We start from the raw sequence: 18,961 nt of genomic DNA, 5'->3' as shown, positions 1-18,961 counted from the left end.
CGCTGAGGGCCGGGGCCTCCCTCCGCCTTGCAGGGCCGCCGAGCCCGTGAGGAGGTGGCCCTCCGGTGGCTCCGTTACGGGACTGCCGGGTGTCCGACGGGGGTTGGGGTGTGTGTGGGGGGGGAGTTGGGGGTGCGGTAGTCGGCGTCGTGTTGCGGGGAAAGGGCCCCCGAGTTCGGCAGAGCACCGCGGGCCCCGGACGGCGGAGGGCTGTCAGCCCGGCGAGGGGGAGGCGGCGCCGGTGGTGGGAGCGTGGAGGACACGATTAAACTGAAGGGGGGGTGGGGTGGGGGGGGGGGAAGCGTTTCGTTCGTGGACGCTTTTGGAGGAGGAAACGGGTGAATTCGGGGTTTTTGGCGGCAGGAGGAGTGTCGGCGACCCCGTCCCGCTGGGCTCGAACGCCGCAGCCCGTCCCAACGCCAGCCCGGCACCGCTCTCCCTCACGCCGGGGGACAAGCGGGACGTGACGGACGCTTTCCTCCTCGCCCCGGCACCTGCCGCCGCGGTTCCGCTCCGGGCTTCCTCCAGCCTCCTCCTCCTCCGCCGGAGAGCCCGAGCCCTCCCGGCAGAGCTCCCCCGCTCGCAGGACGTCCGAAGACGCCGGCCATGGCAGCCCGGTGCCCGTTCCCCGCTCCGTCCCCGCCGATTGCCGCTCTGTCCCGCCTACGGCTCTCTCTATGGTCGGCGGAGGGTTGGCCGCTCTGGCCCCTCTAGGCCGCGCCGCGCCCCAGCTCGAAGGGCCGCTGACACGGATTCCGGGGCTCGGTCGCGGAAGCGGGCGCCGGGGCGAGAGCTCCGCCGGCTGCGCGCGCAGCCCGCGCTCCTGGCGCCGAGCAGCGCGCCGCGGCCGCCATCGCCAGGGGGTCCCGGCCCCGGCCGTGTCCGGGAACAATAAAGCTCTTGTTGCGAGCGCCGGGGGCTGGGCGCCGGGCGAGCCCCTTCCCCGCTCGTCCTTCCCTCCTCATCCTCTTCTTCTTCTAATTCTTCTTCATCCGGCGCCGCCGCCTCGGGCCCTGCGCCCGGTGCATGGAGAAGCAGGGTAGGATGGACTGCCCCGCGCTGCCCCCGGGCTGGAAGAAGGAAGAGGTGATCCGCAAGTCGGGCCTCAGCGCCGGCAAAAGCGATGTCTACTACTTCAGGTACGTAACCGGCGGGGCCGACCGGCCCGTGACAGCCCGTTCCTCCCCGGTGGGACGGGGCCGGCCCGGGCAGGGCACCGGCGCCAGCGCTCCTCCATGCTCCCCCCCTCTCCTCCTCCTCCTCCTCCCCGGCCCCGCCACCTGCTCCCCGAGCTCCCCCCCTCCGCGTCAGGGGCGGCGGGGTGTCCCGCTCCCCCGCCGCCGGCCCGCCTGTCAGGGGCCGGTGGGAGGATGGGGCCGGTCCCCGCACGCCGCCGCACGCCTGTCAGAGGGCCGGTCCCCTCCCGCCATGGTGTTCCCCTGTCAGAGGGCCGGTCCCCTCCCGCCATGGCAGCCCTGTCAGGGGGTTGAGGCCGGTCCCCTCCCGCCATGGTGTTCCACTGTCAGGGGGTTGAGGCCGGTCCCCTCCCGCCATGGTGTTCCCCTGTCAGGGGGTTGAGGCCGGTCCCCTCCCGCCATGGTGTTCCCCTGTCAGGGGGTTGAGGCCGGTCCCCTCCCGCCATGGTGTTCCCCTGTCAGGGGGTTGAGGCCGGTCCCCTCCCGCCATGGTGTTCCCCTGTCAGGGGGTTGAGGCCGGTCCCCTCCCGCCATGGTGTTCCCCTGTCAGGGGGTTGAGGCCGGTCCCCTCCCGCCATGGTGTTCCCCTGTCAGGGGGTTGAGGCCGGTCCCCTCCCGCCATGGTGTTCCCCTGTCAGGGGGTTGAGGCCGGTCCCCTCCCGCCATGGCTGCCCTGTCAGGCACCGCTGGGTGGTCGGGGCCGGTCCCCTCCCTGACAGGGGTGGTTGCGGGGAGCGGCCCTCACGGCCGCGCTGAGGAGAGCGCCGGTGCCGGGAGAAGAGGGGGCGGACGGGGCGTCTCTCTCCTCGGGCGGCGCCCCGAAGCAGCCCAGCCCCGGCGGCGGCGGGGATCGGTTGGCCGCCGCCTGCGGGGGCCCTGCCCGCAGGACAGCGGCTCCCGCCGGCGGCCTGGGGGGGGCCTCGGGGAGAGGCGCCCGCAGGGCGGGCTGGAGGCCAGGCCCCCCCCCGCCGCCGCCGCCGGAGCTCCTCCTGCCGCGTGTGCAGGAGCCCCGGGCAGCCAGCCGTGCCCCTCGCTCGGGAGGAGCCGCCGGTTCGTCTGTAGCGATGCTCCGCGGTTCCCTGCCAGCAGCAGGCGACTGCCAGCGCTGGGCTGGCTGGCTGGCTGCAGGGCTGACCGCTGGGCAGCTCGCAGGGCTTGTAAGGAACCCTTCAGCCCGGTTTTCCTTTGGGAGGGAGCTGCACGCTGGCCCGTGACAACCCTCCCGAGCCTAGCTTTTCCGTAGAGCAGGATCAGGCTAAGGAGAGCACCTCCCTGCATTTCAACTGAGTCAGAGTTGCCATCATCCGTACACAAGACGTCCTACCAAAATAGTTGGGTCATTGGCGGGGCACACGCACACCACGCTGAATTAATTAGGAAGATTACCGTTAGTAACAACAGTTGAAAATTCAGCAAAGTTAAGAGCATGTGAAAACTGGAGAAGTCTTGCCACTGCTAAACGTTCTCGTTATTACTGCACGGGTTATCGCAAAACCAAGAGAAGCAACAGCAACCTAATTTTGTTTCACCCTCCCGCTTGCTTTCAGAAACTGAAAAGACAGTTTCTTTTCCCAAGGCAGAAATCAAATAAATGCTGAAGTCTTGCTCTTAGGCCATGCTTCTGTAAGTCCAGCCTGCTGCACAGCAGAGGAAGCTGTCTTCTGCAACGGCTAACCTCTTACCCACAGCACCTCTATTTATAGCACTATATGCATCTGATGAACCGCACCTGAAACCTCTCCCTAACATTGCTGTTTCCGAGCAGGCCTAGCAGTCTCCTTTTGTTGCAGTGAATGGACTCAGTCTTTCTGCTGCCCAGCTGGAGGAGTAAGAAGTTGTGCTTGCTCCTTCTCAGATACCAGCTAATGGAAAAGTCGGTTTCTGTCAGTGTTGAATATGGCATCATTTGACCCATCATGTGTTGCTGCTAAAGAAAATGAAATGTCTGACAAAAGGATCACTAGATGTGGAGGAGGAATGTTGATTTTTCGTGAGCTTTTTGAATGAAGCCAATTGAAAAGTTTTTTAGACAAGTTCTGTTTTTGTCTTACCGCCTTTGTCTGACTTGCGCTCCCAACCGTATGCTAATATTGGGGCAGATGATTGGGTAGCATCTGGCATCACTGTCTATCTCTGCATCTGCCTTTCCTTTCTGCGGTGCTGCCTCGTGGAGCCTGTCTGAATGATTGCACTTGAGTCTACAATCTGAATCCTGTTTTCTGGATGGGTCCTGGTTTTCTGCAGATTGCTAAACTGAACTTTCTGTGTAGGATTATTCTTTCCAGAATTAAACGCCAGACTTTTCTCAAGCCAGACAGTCACTGCTGACTATGTTGGAATGTATTTAATGCAGAAAGCCCAAGTAACTTCAGCTCTTTGCTCAGGATGACCTGTTTTAAAACCACTTGAGTTTAGCCACATGTTTGTCCCATCTGAATGTAGGGGTGTCAGTGTTCTATATGTTATAGATCCTTAATTAAACTATGAAAACATGGGAAAAATGCAGCAAGCTCTAGTATTTCCAGGTTTTAGGTTTTGCTTTCCAAAGAATGATATGTAACCTCATTAAGTTCATTAAGGCACCTTAGTTAGCTGACTAAAAACCTGAGGTTTTTTTGATTTCTTAAGGCTAGAAAAAAAACCCAAAAGGGATTGGACAAAGCTTCATTTACTGTGATGGTCTAAATAATAATAGTAATTAAGAACAACTCTTGCAAGATTAATACATGTTGCAATCTACCTTATATGCATTTTGAAACTTGCTTGTTTCAGGACTGGTTTATGGTATTTTAACATGTCACACTTTAGGTAGGTGTGAACCAGTTGCTCAGATAAAGTAAAACACTTCCAGTAGTTTCTGGTAGGATGTTTTTTGCCCCTCTTCACATATATCCATGAGTCCTCTGACCTTTGTGATTATCATAAAAAAGCTATTAAGGGAGAGTTGTGGTGGAAGTACTTCACAAATACTGCGCTAGATCAAAACACAGCTTTTGAGCTTAGCCCCTTCTGCATAACGATCTGAGCCTTCACCCTTCAGATTTTGCTGCTGCTGTTGCCTAAAACCCTGTTAAGAAACTCTTTAACACAATTTTTGTTGAAGATGCAAGACTGTAATCTGCTCATCACTGACTCTAGAATTCTGTCTTTTTCATGTGGGAAAGTGGTAGGAATAAATGTTTCAAATTTTAGGACGCCTTCCAGCATGGTTAGCAGTGATGCAGATCTTCTGCCAAACAACCGCAAAATTGAAACTAAAAACTTACCAGGCAACTCATAGCTTAGAGTTTGTTGATTTCACTACAGATTACAGGTTTGGAAAAATAAGTAGTCATTTATGTCTAGAGAAATAACTTCTGTTCAGTAACAGGACTACTTCTGCACAACCGAAGTGAAACAAATAAAAAAATGGTTTTATGGCTGCAGGCAGGACTGGCATAGGAAATTTATCTCTTTTTTTTTTTTTTTTTTTTTTTTCTTTTCATTCTGTTATAGCTATGAGGCAGACTTCAGCACTGCTATGTTTAAAACAAATGAAAATCTGTTTTGATCTAGTAAGTAGAGCGGGCCAAATACATTGAAAAGAGTTATGTCACTCTAGTTCTGTTGAGGAAAAAAAAAAGAATGTTAATAAATGCTACGTTGTTAAAATATGTAGTTGAGTACGAAGTGGGTTTTGATTTGTGTGCCTTATACAGACTAATATTCCCTAAAAGCCTGCATAGTCAGGATTTGGCATGACCACTTGAAGAGTAATGCCACCTTTTTTTCACAACTGTAGGACAATGACAAAAACAAGCATTGCATTTAAGTTTGTACATCTTCAAAAGAATTCACTTAAACTTCCAGTTGCTTAATTTTATCCGGTCAGAAGAAATAGATTTCCGTGTGTGTCTTGATTTGAGGATAGTAGGCTTGCACAGGTGACACCAGAGGCCTGGCTTGGCTTGCAGAATCCTTGTTAATGGTGGTGGAGAAAAATCTAATTCTTCTGGAGCCGAGTTTGAGGGAGGAGAGAATTACTATATTTAGTAACATAAACTTATTTGATCTAGGGAATAGTGCATTAAAAATCATGATACTGAATGTAGGACAAATGCAAAACCAGCACAGCATTCTCAGAATAAATACCTGGTTTAGGCTTTAATCCACACATCAGGTAACGTCCTGGAAGGTTGTATGTGCAATCGGTCTGGTGTGTGGTGCCTCTAGCTTGAGTGCGTATTGTAGTGATTACAGATGTTCTGTCTCAAGAGCAAGAAATGTTCACAGTGATAACGATACGGGTTAAAGTCAAGAAAAAGATTACAATGGTGCCGAGACAAGATATTGTTCTTTTGAATCAGGTTGAGATATGTAGTAGCAACTTCCAGGAATATAGGTGATCTTTTCTGGTGTGAAGAAGGTAGGAATTCTCTCAATGACTGTCTTGTCCATACTATAAAGTGAATGCTCAACTTACAGCAAAGGTGAGCTGAAAGATAATTTTTGTTGCTTCTTAAGAATAAGAAGTCCTCTTTCTGAATGGCTTGTCTGTATTTGCTACAAAGTCCTTTATAACGTCCTCTCCGTATCTGCAGAGTGATAATCTGAGAGTATTCTTTCACTTTGTCTACAGACAGGATATTCCATTTAAGGCTATACATCTGATTTTTCTTTCAAATCAAGCTGCTGCGCTTGTATGAACCATATTTCCAATTTGTCCTAACTGTTGCTATCTTATTGTAATTAAAGTTATCTGAGAAAGTGTACCTACATAAAGAGCATTTTTTAAGTGACTCTCCTAGTAGTAACCTGTTTACATAGGGCCTAACACTGTAGTAAATTGGCATAATGATTTTTTTAAAGTATTATTTATTCAGTGTACTATGAGGTAGGGGGTGCTGCTGTCCTGCCAAAAGACTCAGTCATGCTTCCAAAGTCCTGCAAAAGTCTGAGTGAAGTGGGAACTTTGAACATGGGTATCTCAGCTTCTGTTTTCTTTACCCCTTCCTTTTGTTGGTAAAATCCCTTTAGTGTATATAACCCCCTAGAGCATTTACCTGTTGAAATATATTTCTTAAACTCTGGCGTGAAATTACTTCTCTCACAGCAGCAAGTTAATATTCTGTTTTGATGCATTTGCTCTTCGTGGGAAAAAAGCAAGCAAGAACTACTCTAATTTTTTTCTAGTCGAGATTAAAAAAGCCAAGTAGTTGACACCGCTTTCAGTGGATTCTAATAGACTGTTAAGTTTAACTACAAAAGCTTTTCCAGTATAGGTGTACCCATGGGGCAAACAGACATCCCTTTGAAGTTTGTTTTGTGGTTTGACAGTAAAATAAATGCCAGAGAGTTTCCAGTGATGGTAGGATTAGTTTAATTCTTGGGGTTTTTTTTTTGCCTTGGTTTTTTGGTTTTTGTTTTTTTTTTTTTTAGGGAGACCTTTACCTTTGTCTTTAGAAGTGAGCAAGTCATGACTTCCTGAGTGATGCTCAGTTGCGCTTATGTTATACATAGGGTTATTGGGTTTTTGCTTCCAAAGATAATTAGAGCTTAGAACAAGTCCTAATAGTGAGGTCTACATTTTGAGAATGTACTTCACCTCTGTGCAAGAAAAAAATTGCTGCCGTTAGCTGCTTGTTAGTTTCTTAGTGCAGCTCCTATTATATCTTTTTTCTGCAGTGCACCCACTTAAGGGGCCAGCCTTCATTGAGGAGAATTTTCAGTTGCTATCTTCTTCTTCTCATCTCTTCTGAAAGTCTGCATCCCTCACTGCTCATAAGTGTACTGCTTTTCTAAACTTAAATGAAAACCAACACAAGGCCAATGATAATAACAAACAAGTTAGCCCAAGTTTTTTTGTGTAGGCTTTCTCTGATCATCCTTAGGTTTTAGTTTGAATATTTTGGCTGCCTTTTGTTTTGCCTGCTGGAAGGAGAATGTGAAAAAGAAGTTTAAGTGGAACGGGTGTTATTTTGTATTTCCGTGGCTCAGTTACTTTCATTGATCTCTGAAAATGCATGGTAACAATCTCCCTTACTTAAGTTTGGGGCAGCATGGGGAATCCTGGCTGAACCATGCTGGCTAGTAGGGTCTTAGTATGTAAAATAAATTTATTTTCTTTATAGGGTGAATTCATCCCTGTATTGAATGATAATAATGATTATTACGAAGTCATAGTGGTAACTCTGACTTCATTTTACGAGGGCACAATGAATCAGTCCTCTGTCCCAGCAAAGGAGGTCATCAGGTTGTTTAGGAAACAGAAATAGATTCTGATAAATGAATCAAAAATTTTTCCATAAATAGAAGATTAAATAACAATCTGGAAATTAACTTTTTACAGTTTATTGGTGTCAATTGCTGTTGGTGTTTCAGTGTGGTGGTATAAACTATACGTACTATTGTGTAAAAAATATATTTTTGCTGCAAGCAAAATTAGGTAACAATGCTGAACTCCTTTGAAGGCATGAAAATGTATTATGTTATGCCATTCATGTAGTGACTTCTTTACCGAATCTTTGAATGTTTAGAGTGTGTGTTTGAGTATTTGCAAACAAATCTTTGAGGAAAGGTATCTCCAACAATTGCAGAGCAGTTTTTATGTTGTGGTGAACAAATCTGTCATGTTCCCTTAGAGGTCAGCTATCTAGGAGGCTTTAGTGAGCAGCTGTCCAATATTAGGTTCCCTTGAACATAAGATCAAACAACTGAGTTTATTGTGGGATTTCTGTGGTCTGGCTTAATGATTACACTGTGAAATGCTCGGATATACCTCCTTTCCTGGGCTTCATTCCCAACCTGTGGAGGGGAGTGATTGGTAGAAATGCTTTGCCTTGCTCTACCTCTGTTAGGTAGCCAAATCGAGATGTCTTTAATGTGAATTGCCTTTTCAAAAGTGTTTAGCATTTTTCTTCCTTTTCATTGGTGTGTGGCTCTAGGTCAGACTACAGCCTGCCAGACGGGAACCTGAGAAAACAGGAACTGTGCAACTGTTGGCCACCTTGGAATAGGTGGCGTGACTGATTTGTTTAGACTGCCCCTGCAGTGCTGTAGTAGAGGGTGTAAATACTAAATTAAGGGAATGAATTGTAGTTTTAATAGCCATGAAATCACACCTTCTCTTTCTTCAGTTTCTTATCATTTTAGCCACTGCTGCAAAACTGTGAAGCTAGACCTGCTTTGAAAAGCAAGACATTTTAAACTCGGAGAAGACAGCATATTTTCCCTGTTATCATCTGCTGTTGGGGGAGCATCTAGCATGCTGCGGTTGAAATTTTCCTCCAGATCTGTTTGATGGGTAGGGCCAGCAAGCAAAAGCTCAAAGTAAAAAAAAAAAAAAAGGAAGTTTGCCAAAATTTTTTTGAAAGCAACCAAACCCAGAAATGTCTGCCAACAAGGGTATTGTTTTAATAAGCCACACTACTATCTTGCCTAACTTACTGTGCATTTTGAACTGGGGAGGGGGCCAGATAGGCTAGTATCAAGTAGGTTTTGCTGTACAATAAAATTCAAGGTAACTTCCTTGTACATTAATTAGCTTGCTCTACTGCTTCACAGGAAACATCTGAAAAGTGTCTTTTTAATAAAGTTCCATGCAAGCTCATTATATAATATAATCACCTTCAGCCCACTAAGAACTACAATATGTATAGTATGTGAATTTGTGCGAGCGTATAGGGTTGTGTTCTTCATTTAATCTTGTATAAAGTGATACGAGCCTTGATAATGTAATTGAAAGAATAGTTTTTAGAAGTTGTTGCACGTCACCTCTTTTGAGATGTGCTGGTTTTTGTTAATTGGTTATGTCAAAAAACATACAGTGTTTAATTTGACAGGATAAGGTTTAAATGCTGATACACGTCAACTATGGTAGAACTAAGTCTTTCAGGTGCACTAAATATAATATTTCTATTTGGAAAATAAACCCCAGAAATTTCTAAATGAAGTTAACAAATTTTTTAAAAAGCTGTAGAAAGTCAGCTATCTTTAGGTAAGGCTAAATATTTGTAACTTTTAGTTAGTACTTATAAAAATAACAGTCTTACAACAAGCTATTGTTGAAATCTATGTGGAGATATTCCTGTGTAATCCCACATTGATCTTGCAAGTCTAAATTGTCTCAATGTTGGGTCACGCTGCAATTTAGTCAGACCAGAGTCTCTGCTATGTCACAGCACCCTGAAAGAACACTTTCACTTGCTTCTTGTTGCATGAAAGAAGTCAGTGTAAAGTTAATGAATGTGCAGAACATGTGGGTGAGGGCAAATTTTACTGGTTTCTCCCATATCTGTGTAATGTTTCCTTAAAATAATGTAGTGGTCCATGCCTCTGACTTTTGTAGCAGTTGAAATTTTAGAGTATGTGAACTCAGAGCAATGCATTTTAGAAATCTCTTGCAACAAGTGTGACTTCAAATTCTGAGCTTTCTTCAATGTCTCTTTCAGTTTGACTTCTAAGATACCTCCAGAGTATGATCCAGAGTGCCTTCTCAGAGAGAAGAAAGCTTAATACCTCTCCTTCCACCTTTCTTTTCTACTCAAAACTAAATTTGAACTTAAACTTGGTTTTAACACGTTTAGGAAAAAAAAAAAAGAACATGCTGTTTCTTAGTTTCAGCCAAGATGTGTAAGTAGCAGGCTCTTACGTAGACATACTGGTTTAAATAGGTTCTATAACCTCACTGTTTTCTATTACTGCATACTAATTATTTAATAGATGTTCAAATAAAGCCTGTGCAAATAGGCCTTTTATTTGACTTTAACCTCATGGAGCTTCCTCTGCAGGTAAGAGAAAGCTTTGCAGCAGGAGCAGGTTAGAGACTGAAGATAATCTGGGAACGATTCAGAAATTCAGGCATTACTTTAGTGGTTTGACAGCCTACACTTTCAGGGTACAAAATGGAAACAACTGCAGGACTGGTAGTGAAAAAATGAATATATGTGAAAAGTAATACAGGTGGGGTGAAAATAAAGTTTTGAGTTTATTCAAATCCTTCCAGCTCACGTATTCATCTCCCTCTTAGAACAGAGGGAAGGTGTGACATATGAAATGACGAGTCTGGACGGTGTTAGAAAAAAATGCAGGCTTGAAACTGAATGGAAGGCCAGGGGGTATTTTGCCAGCTACTGATGTTGAACCACAAGGCTTACAGAGCATTCTCCAGTATTTTGACATCATATGAACTTGTTGAAACTGTGAAATGAAGAACAATTAAGGATAGGGGCTTTTGTGGAAAATAGAACCAAATGAAATGTAGTTTCATAGTGGAATTCACTAGATTTTAGAGTTTGTACCAAAATAATGTTCCGAAGTAAGCAGAAGGAATGCTACTTAATCTGTTGGACTTCAGTGAACTTCACTTTCAATTGTGTGTCATTAGATTTCCTTGAAGCTGGAGAATGGAAAATACTACAGGTTTTGTAGAATGATTAAGTATGGGGTGAAGAGGAGGCAATAGTAGGTTATGATAAAACAAGGGCTTCTTGGTTGTCATAAGTTGCTAATGGAGTTGCATGAACGATGTTCTTGGAACCAGTCTTATTAATACTTGGATGCACAGGTCATGTGTGCTATGTATGAATCATGAGCAAGTTTCATACCTGGGACATCAGCAGAACAAGTGAGGATCAGAAAATAATCAGGAGCAATTGAATGGCTTCAAAGATAAGGGGATGATTTAGGATGAAAATAATAAGGAATAGAAGACTATGGACTTAAGGACCAAGAAGAACAATTTCTGCTTTTTGTCAGAGAGGGCAGATGGTTGGTTCACCACTTGGAAGGAAAAGATGCATTGACAACAATATGAATGTAGTGGGATGCAAAGGAGTGACACATTTCTGCGGAGACTGGGAGGTGCTGTGGTCACCGACTGCTGACTGGAGGCAGCAACATCTGGAAAAGGAATAGGATGATGAGAATGAATGGTGGAATAAGGGAAATGTAAAAAAGTCCAGAATAAGTACTTGACTGAAGTAGCAACCAAAGCTAAGGTGGACAGATTCCTCTCTGCCTGCCTTTTTGTTTACCTTTGTCATTTCAGGTCAAGGACAGATAGAGCAAGTCTCACCCTTCACACCAGTGTGGGAAAACATGGAAGCAAAAGCTATGGGACAGAATGTCAAACACTTTTTAGTAAAAAAATGCCTATTTTTAGTTCCTTCTTTTTTGTCTTGGATTATTTTTTAATCTTGGCCCAAAAATGCAGTTGTCGTTAACAATGAAATTAAGGTGAAACTAGATATTTTGCTAATGGATTGCAGTCTGTCCCTGCTAAGAGTTTCACCATTTACTTAAAATGGTAGGTTTTGTCCTGTGGATTGAAATACCCTTTAATACTGATGATCCATGCAGATCCTAATACGGAATATTGGATCATGTGCTTTGATTTACTTTTGGATTACTGAACAAAACAAACAAGACCCCCAAAATGTTAGATGTGTAAATAATAGAATTTAAGAATGTTGGATGCATTTATAAAGTTTGCTTTTACTTGTGAAATCTGTTTTCAGAATTCTACAGGAAGAATTTTTAGTGAAGCTAGGCTGATAACTGCTCACTGCTGGAATTTTGGATTCCTTTGAGGTGTACGTGAAGCATTTCTCTCCAAGGAACCTGAATAGGAAAGCTAGTAAAAAGAGTGCTGTCTTGATGACACAGTGTGTTAGCTTCTTACAGAACAGTAGAAGATGGTGATATGGGAAAACTGAAAGGTAGCATGTTTCATCTTTGGTACCAAAATTAGGATATAATAGAAGAAGATGTAGGATGTCAAATTTTTATCTCCTTTTAGTAGTTACTTAGCTATGGGCTAAAATGACCACGTGTATACAGGTTTTAATTAAAAAAAAAGTGTCTGGAATGCAGAATACCAACACCAACTTCAGGGTTTGCTTATAGTCATTGTTTTCTCCTTTTCCTTCAGTGTTTTATGTTCATTAGGAAAGCCGGGAAGGCAATGTCTAACAGGATACTTTATTCAGTAAATTCAGCCTTTCCACTCTGTTAGGAAACGGAGACAGGCAGCCAGCAATTCTTGACAAGGTTTTATCCTGAACTTTTCTTATACCTGCCTGAATAGGAATGAAAGACTATGGGTCAGATTATTTTAATAGCAAACCTACTTGCCCCACAAGACTTGCTCTGTCTCTGACCTTCAGTGCAGAATTTTTCTTACTGTTAACAAACCAGGGTGTTAATCTCCACTATCTAAAATAAAACTGGTGTTGTGTTTAGTTTGGCTTATAGCTTCAATTCTTGGTTTACGAGAAGTAGAAAATAGTTTGTGGTGGGATGTGTGTGTGTGTGTGTATGTGTGGTGGGGTTTTTTTTCCCTCCCACACCCATCCTTGAGGAGGTTAGCTTCAGATTGTGATCTGTTTTAAGTCTTTTTCTCCTACCCTTTACCTCTTGTTAATTAGGTCTTTCCATATTTCTGGATTCATTTAAATGACTTTGAAAAATGTTTGGCTTAATTAGCTATTTTTCCCAGAATTCAATACATATTCTTCCATGGGGAAGTTCTTGCCTCAAGGCATTATTAAGTTAAGGAAAAAAAAAACCCACTTTGGAAAAGTGAAGAAAACAAAAATATTCAGTACTTTTCTGCAGAAAGGAAGTGGCCTGAAAAACTCTCTGAGCTCAGTTAACCTCTTGGGTTTCAGTAGTTGGGAGGATTTTGACACTTGGCTTGTTTCATTGGATAGAAATTTGCATTAGACCAAGGGACTCTTGGCTTCACATGACGGATATTTAGCCATTTTCACGGCTATCTGTACTGATATAGATATATTTTCACGGCTATCACAAACTGGTGTTGCAGCTTGAGTTTCACATAGCAGTTCTTGATACTTGATTTTCTGTCGAGCTTTTAAGTCGGGGGGCAGCATTGTTGTCCCTTACAGTGAAATGAACTATATAGCTTCCTGGCAATAAGGTGCTTATGTGCAATGACTTGCACACAGGGCATGCAGACTAGTGAGTAAGTCTACAGGAATCCCCAGTGGGGTTGGTGAAAATATGCATGGATTAAATGTGTATTTAGTGCAGATAGTGTGCACAATGTGTGCGACTGTGTTTGGGATGCTTGAGAATGAAGTACGCATGAGGGGATAGAAAGTTCTGTGATGTAAAGATTGGTAGACATACCACTTCCTTAGGATAACTGGAAATTGGATATTTGCTGACGTTACTCAAAAACATCAGCTGGGACTTTGGGGTAATAATAATTCCCTAATTCCAAATGCAGATGATTTAAATAACTTCACTACAACTGATATGATTTATTATGATGGGATCTATATACACAATTGCAGCTTTGGACCTGTTTCATATTCTGCATCATCTTGCTTGCTGCTTGCTTGCTTGTTGCTCAGATACTTATCTGGCTTTGCTTACCAGTCTTGGTGACTGAATAGCTAAGAGATGTCATGTCACCTCAAATTCTAGTTCTGTGCATCTGTTTAATGCCTTGCTGTTTGATAGCTGAGAAGGGTTGCTGTTGGGTCGAGGTTGGCCTTAGCTAGCAATCAGTTTAAACCTTGCATACGGTTTTTACATTTGTGCAGGGAGGGTCCTGCTCTTGGCCACAGTCTGACATTTATACTTCTTTTACTGGGGTTTGGTTTAGCTGTACTGCTAACCCAGCTTCCCAAGGTGTAGTGTATCCTAGCATCCAACAGCCTGACATAGAAATTAAATCCAGTGCAAAGGACGGGAATGGATATGCAGAGGTTGGGCAGGTATACCGTCACTAATCAACACATCAATGAACGTGCCACATGGAATAAAGATAATGGAAACTTTTTAGATATTTAACAAGGTATAAAACCTGTTATAAGAAGTCAAGGTTGTATCCTCTTGTACAACAAAACATACTAAAGTGTTTTCTTCTTTTTAGTCCAAGTGGTAAGAAGTTCAGAAGCAAGCCTCAGTTGGCAAGATACCTGGGAAACACTGTTGATCTCAGCAGTTTTGACTTCAGAACGGGAAAGATGATGCCCAGTAAATTGCAGAAGAACAAACAGAGACTAAGGAATGATTCTCTCAATCAAAATAAGGTTTGTTAGTCAATACTGTGTTTAAGGATATCCTAAGAATTTCCTTTCCTGTAGTTCATTTAGCAATTTCTTTTCTGCTTAAAGCAGTCCGCTTCTAAGATGTACATGTATGTTTAATTTTTAGTAGTGGTAGGCAAATTTATAAATAGAAGGAATACTCTGCTACTACCCAGAAAATATCAAGGTGAGGTTAAGTATGAATCAAAAGTTTGAGTAATTCAGGAGGTGGCTTGGGACTAAGAACCTCAGCGCTAGTCGTCTACCTGAATTATATTCTTCTAAATGGGAAAAATTAGGACTGTTGACACCAAGAGATTCTCCTGTGCAAGGCTTCAAATTGCTATGTTCATCTTCCTGTTCTGAGATGAAATAGTTCACATTTTTAATGTGTGCGATATGTGCCAGGAAGCTTGTTTTCTGAGGCAAATGTATTTATCTGTACAAATCTGGATGTCTGTGTACTGCTATGTACCTTAACAAGGCCAGGTGTTTTTCTGTTAAAGATTTCTCAATTGATTTGATTGTTCTCTTATTGTCTACTTCTTTTTGAACAACAGTGTATCCTTTTGAATACTGAAGAAAATATGTATAGTAGATTAAACATAAAAGGCTGAAGCGTACAGAAGTGAAATAACTGATGTAGCACATAGGGACATGACAAGTAAATTTAGCTGACTCTCAGATAATATGTTCCTGGACAAACTTTAGAAGCCTCATACAACAGTTTGAAAGGATTTCTGTAACAATCTGCAATGTTTTCTTTTTCAAGTGTTTTATTCTTCAGGATTTCATTACTTACAGTAGTGTATGAAAATACCTAACAAGTTATAGCTATGTCTTGTGCACTGATGTTTTGTGTCATCTGCCATTTGTAATGCGTGAACCACACATTTCATGCTGATTTCTTTTTATTTAAAGCATATGTTCAATTTATTTAGTATTTTCTTCCCACAGACACAAGGCTTTCAAATAAGATAACCTTTGGGCATAGTCCAAGGAAAGGTTTTGGTTAGGCTTTTAGCATGAGCAGGAATTACAAAATTTGGTATATAAAATCTGGATGAGTGTGTGCTCATTTTGTATGATCTTAGATTACTTGAATGTTGCTCACAGTAGCTCTGTTAAATACAAGATTATTAAAAAATGCCTTTTTTAGGGAAATAACATTTATTATTTCTAAGTGACTGAATCTGTAACTCATGAGCTTTCAAGAATTTCTGCAGTATTCCTGTGATAGTTAAAAATGAGATCTCAACTTATTCAAGTTTATGTTTTCTTCCACAGACACTGAAAGAGATTGGTTGTGGTTGTCTTCTAGTCCGCCTTGCAGCTGTGCTGCTGGGGGGCCATAAAAGACAGACTTGCATAGGCAAGTTTGTGTATAAACTTACTCATATTTTATGGGTTGTTTGTTTTTGTACAAACAATTTACCACAAATGTTTCTAAATTCTTTGGCTCCCCTTATGTTTCAAGAAGGAATATCAAAATATACTTGAGTCTTCTTTCTCAGTCGTGTCTAGGCAGTTAGATTTATGCAGCTGGTGGATGGAAATGCTGTCTTGCCATACTTCTAACTTTTGAGATTCTCATCATTAGCAGATTAGAACTCAATGTCAAGATTGACATACTAATGCCACCTGGCTTAAAATGGAACTGAGGATAATATATGCTAATGAATGCTCACCATTTTGTGATGTTAAAGTACAACAGTGTAAATGACACGGAAATATTCTTCTAGCAAAATACTTATCTCCCGTCTTAGCGTTGTGCATTCTTACTGACCTTTCAGTATTGGCAATAAAGGCATATATCTAATAGGTTTCTTTATGGTAGAGCTGCAGGAGGAGTTTTGCTTCAACCTATACTAATCTTCCCGTTGTTTTCTGTGTAACCATTTTTACATTTCACTTGCAGATTAAGTTACTTTATTTGAAGTGCTTTTGAAGAGACAATGAAATAAGGAATACAATTGAATATGAATCCAGTAGATGCAGCATACTGCCGTGCTTATAGAAATAAGCTTATCAATTCTTTATTTTGAAAAGAAAACATAATAGAGAGTACTGGTGTCCGGCTGTAAGTGATTTGGAAGGCCTGGAAATACATTGTTGAGTTTTTAAAACGTTTTTATGTCCGCGGCACATTGATGCGTCTGGAAATACATGTCTTTGGAAAGACAGTGGACTGAAATTCTTTTGGAAACCATTGTTAGAGCATAAAATACTCCTAATGAGTAAAAATGAGCAGGGAGCATTGATATTTCTGCTAGCTGATACATTTCTATAATCCCCAGAGCAGGAAGAGATTTTGTTTTGTGATAGTAGTCAAGCAATGTAAAAGCCCACAGTGTCTGTGTTTCTGAAGGCTGAAGGTTTGTAGGTGTGCCTAAAACTGAATATTGTGAGCTTGATTGCCATCTGAAATGAAGTAATCTGTGTCTGACCATTTGAAATATGTAGATAGTGTCTTCTATTTGGAAAGCTTAAAAGAGCTTTCTTTTCTTCAGGAGAGGTGATGGTTGTAGGGATCTTTGTTACTTATTTCTATTAGGATGTACTGGAAGCTTTTCCTTTGTCATGAATAAATCTTATGTATGGGTGGCTTATGATTTGTTGTGAAAAAGTGTTTCTCTGAATATCAGTTGCTTCCTGTTAATGTGTGACAATTTTTTTCCCCTGTACATCTGAAGATCTGCAGGTGCTGGAGATGGGTGAGCTTAGCAAGTTTCTGTACTAAAGAGTTTATTTCTGTTGTTCAAAACTCAGTGCCATAAATGAGAGACTGTTTATTTAGGGTGAGATCAGAAAGCCCAGATGTGACTATGATTAGCAAGGAAATAAAGTAGGATACTACTAAGATTACAATTACAGTACTTAGGAATTGATCTGTTCTTAGTTTAAACAGTTTATGCTAATAACCACTTTCTAGTATGTAGCCTTGATAAAAAGTATGTGAGACATCTAGGCCTTGAACCTGTATTGCCTGCATAGTTTATAACTCATCAGGGTTTTGCTTTAATTCTGGGGACCATATCATTATTGTAGCTGAATTTTCTTAATTTCTCACGCTGCCTGAAGAAATCTTCCTTTTTATTTTTCTAAGTTTAATGGAATTATTTTTTAACTTCCCTTTAAGTCACATTACTGGCCAAAAGGAACCTGTAAATATTTTTCATGAACTTGAAACAAAGACCTTTGTTCTAGAAATGTTTGCTAAACCAGATTTATCCCCCATATGGCAGATGGCTCTGTAATATTATTGGTTTTGTCAGTTTTAATAGATATTTTACCACTAATACTGATGCTACTGCACAGAGTGCCCAGGGGGCATGGACTTCAAAGCATCAAATACTACTTTGAACTTGATGTCACAAGATCAGGGAATGCAAAGCTTGTAGGATAGGCAAGGTCTATCAAAGTTCTGGTGTGATTTAAGTTATGTGGTGCGAGGAAAGTTCATTTTCAAAATACTTTGTGCAAATGTAAGTAAATGCGATTACTGTCTAGCTCTGGTTGGTGATTCTGTGCTCATCAGAGGTGCTTTAATTATATATGAAAATATACATTATATATGAAAAAGTCTAACATTAGACTTACTATTGTCATCGTCAGTGAGGAAAAAAAATAGAGCCCATAACCAGTATCCACCATGCAAAGCACATGCTAAAAGCAATGACCAAAGTATCTGGAAGTATTTTTCTAGTGGACTGGGACTACGTGGGTGAAACATGAGGAGAAAAGTGATGTCTAGATTTATTTATAAGCTGAGATTCTCACTTTTGCTTTGTATAAAAAGATCTCAGAACTTCCATGCTAATTGAATGGTAATTTCTCTGGTTGGTTAAAATTATTAAGTGTAATCGGGCAGAAGTACTTGTGCTCTGTTGCCATTTGCTCTGGCCGTGGAAACCCTGGTCCCAGTTAGACAAGAATCAACAGTGTATTAGGGATGGAGCTGAAGGTGGAGATCCCTGAAGATATGCTGCTTTTCCCTTTTGAAAGCAGTAATATTGCAAGACATGGAGACTGGTTAGTTTCTGGCTGTAAGTTTATAAACCAGAAACGATAGATGCCTGAATTTCTGAGGAAAACTTCTATTGGAATTTGTGGGTTTAGCCTTATATTTTAATGAGTTAACTGCGCCACCTGGAAATTATGAAGGAAGGGGACCTATAAAATAACAAGGTATATTTAAAGGAGTGGTAGGAATAGAGATGTGAGATCAGAATTGCTTCCATTGAAAGGAACAGATTTCTAGAACTCTTTCAGAATTCACCTGTATGTTCTCACATATTTCTTCTGTTGGTCTGGAAAACTGTTTTGGCTCTTAAGAGAGAATGAGCAAATCAGTATTAAGCAAGGATTTCCAAAATGCTACAATGCTAATTTATAAGTGAGTATATGAATTGAGTCATACTGTTGAATAGCTAAGAATATGCATAGTACTCTTGATAAATCACCTTCTTTGCCATCTGCATGAAAAAGTGAGGCCTGAAATTTTAAAACTATCCCTTCATTTAGGTTATGTTGAGATGCCTAGATAAATGCGAAGCGTTATTCTGTTGCTCCTTCCTACCAGTTACATTCCTTAGAATTACATGGAGGACTTCCTTTTTTTTTTTTCTACCAGGAAGGATCTAATAGCACTGTGTCATCCTGGAGAGGCTATAGAAAGAGGCTCCTCCCTTGCCTCTCCCACCACCCAACAGATTAATCAAATAG

General features: G+C 42.2%; 1 protein-coding gene across 3 annotated transcripts in view; it reads left to right on the top strand.

Annotated features, from left to right (window-relative positions):
* The first annotated feature begins 338 nt into the window (after positions 1-338).
* Positions 339-18,961, top strand: part of MBD2 (methyl-CpG binding domain protein 2) — a 42,956-nt gene continuing 24,333 nt past the window's right edge. For 2 of the 3 annotated variants that reach the window (XR_008233505.1, XM_052777115.1), the window contains exons 1-2: positions 339-1,139; positions 14,080-14,239. Coding sequence is in view for 2 of the 3 variants with exons in the window: in XM_052777115.1 (XP_052633075.1) it covers positions 1,027-1,139; positions 14,080-14,239 (273 nt within the window). In the remaining variant the exon portion in view is untranslated. The remainder of the gene's footprint in view (positions 1,140-14,079; positions 14,240-18,961) is intronic. The other variant, XM_052777114.1, reaches the window with a different exon arrangement.

The sequence above is a fragment of the Harpia harpyja genome, chromosome Z (assembly GCF_026419915.1).
Source record: "Harpia harpyja isolate bHarHar1 chromosome Z, bHarHar1 primary haplotype, whole genome shotgun sequence".
Classification (NCBI taxonomy): Eukaryota; Metazoa; Chordata; class Aves; order Accipitriformes; family Accipitridae; genus Harpia; species Harpia harpyja.
The sequence above is the reverse complement of the archived record's forward strand: the minus strand, read 5'-3'. Positions and strand labels throughout refer to the sequence as shown.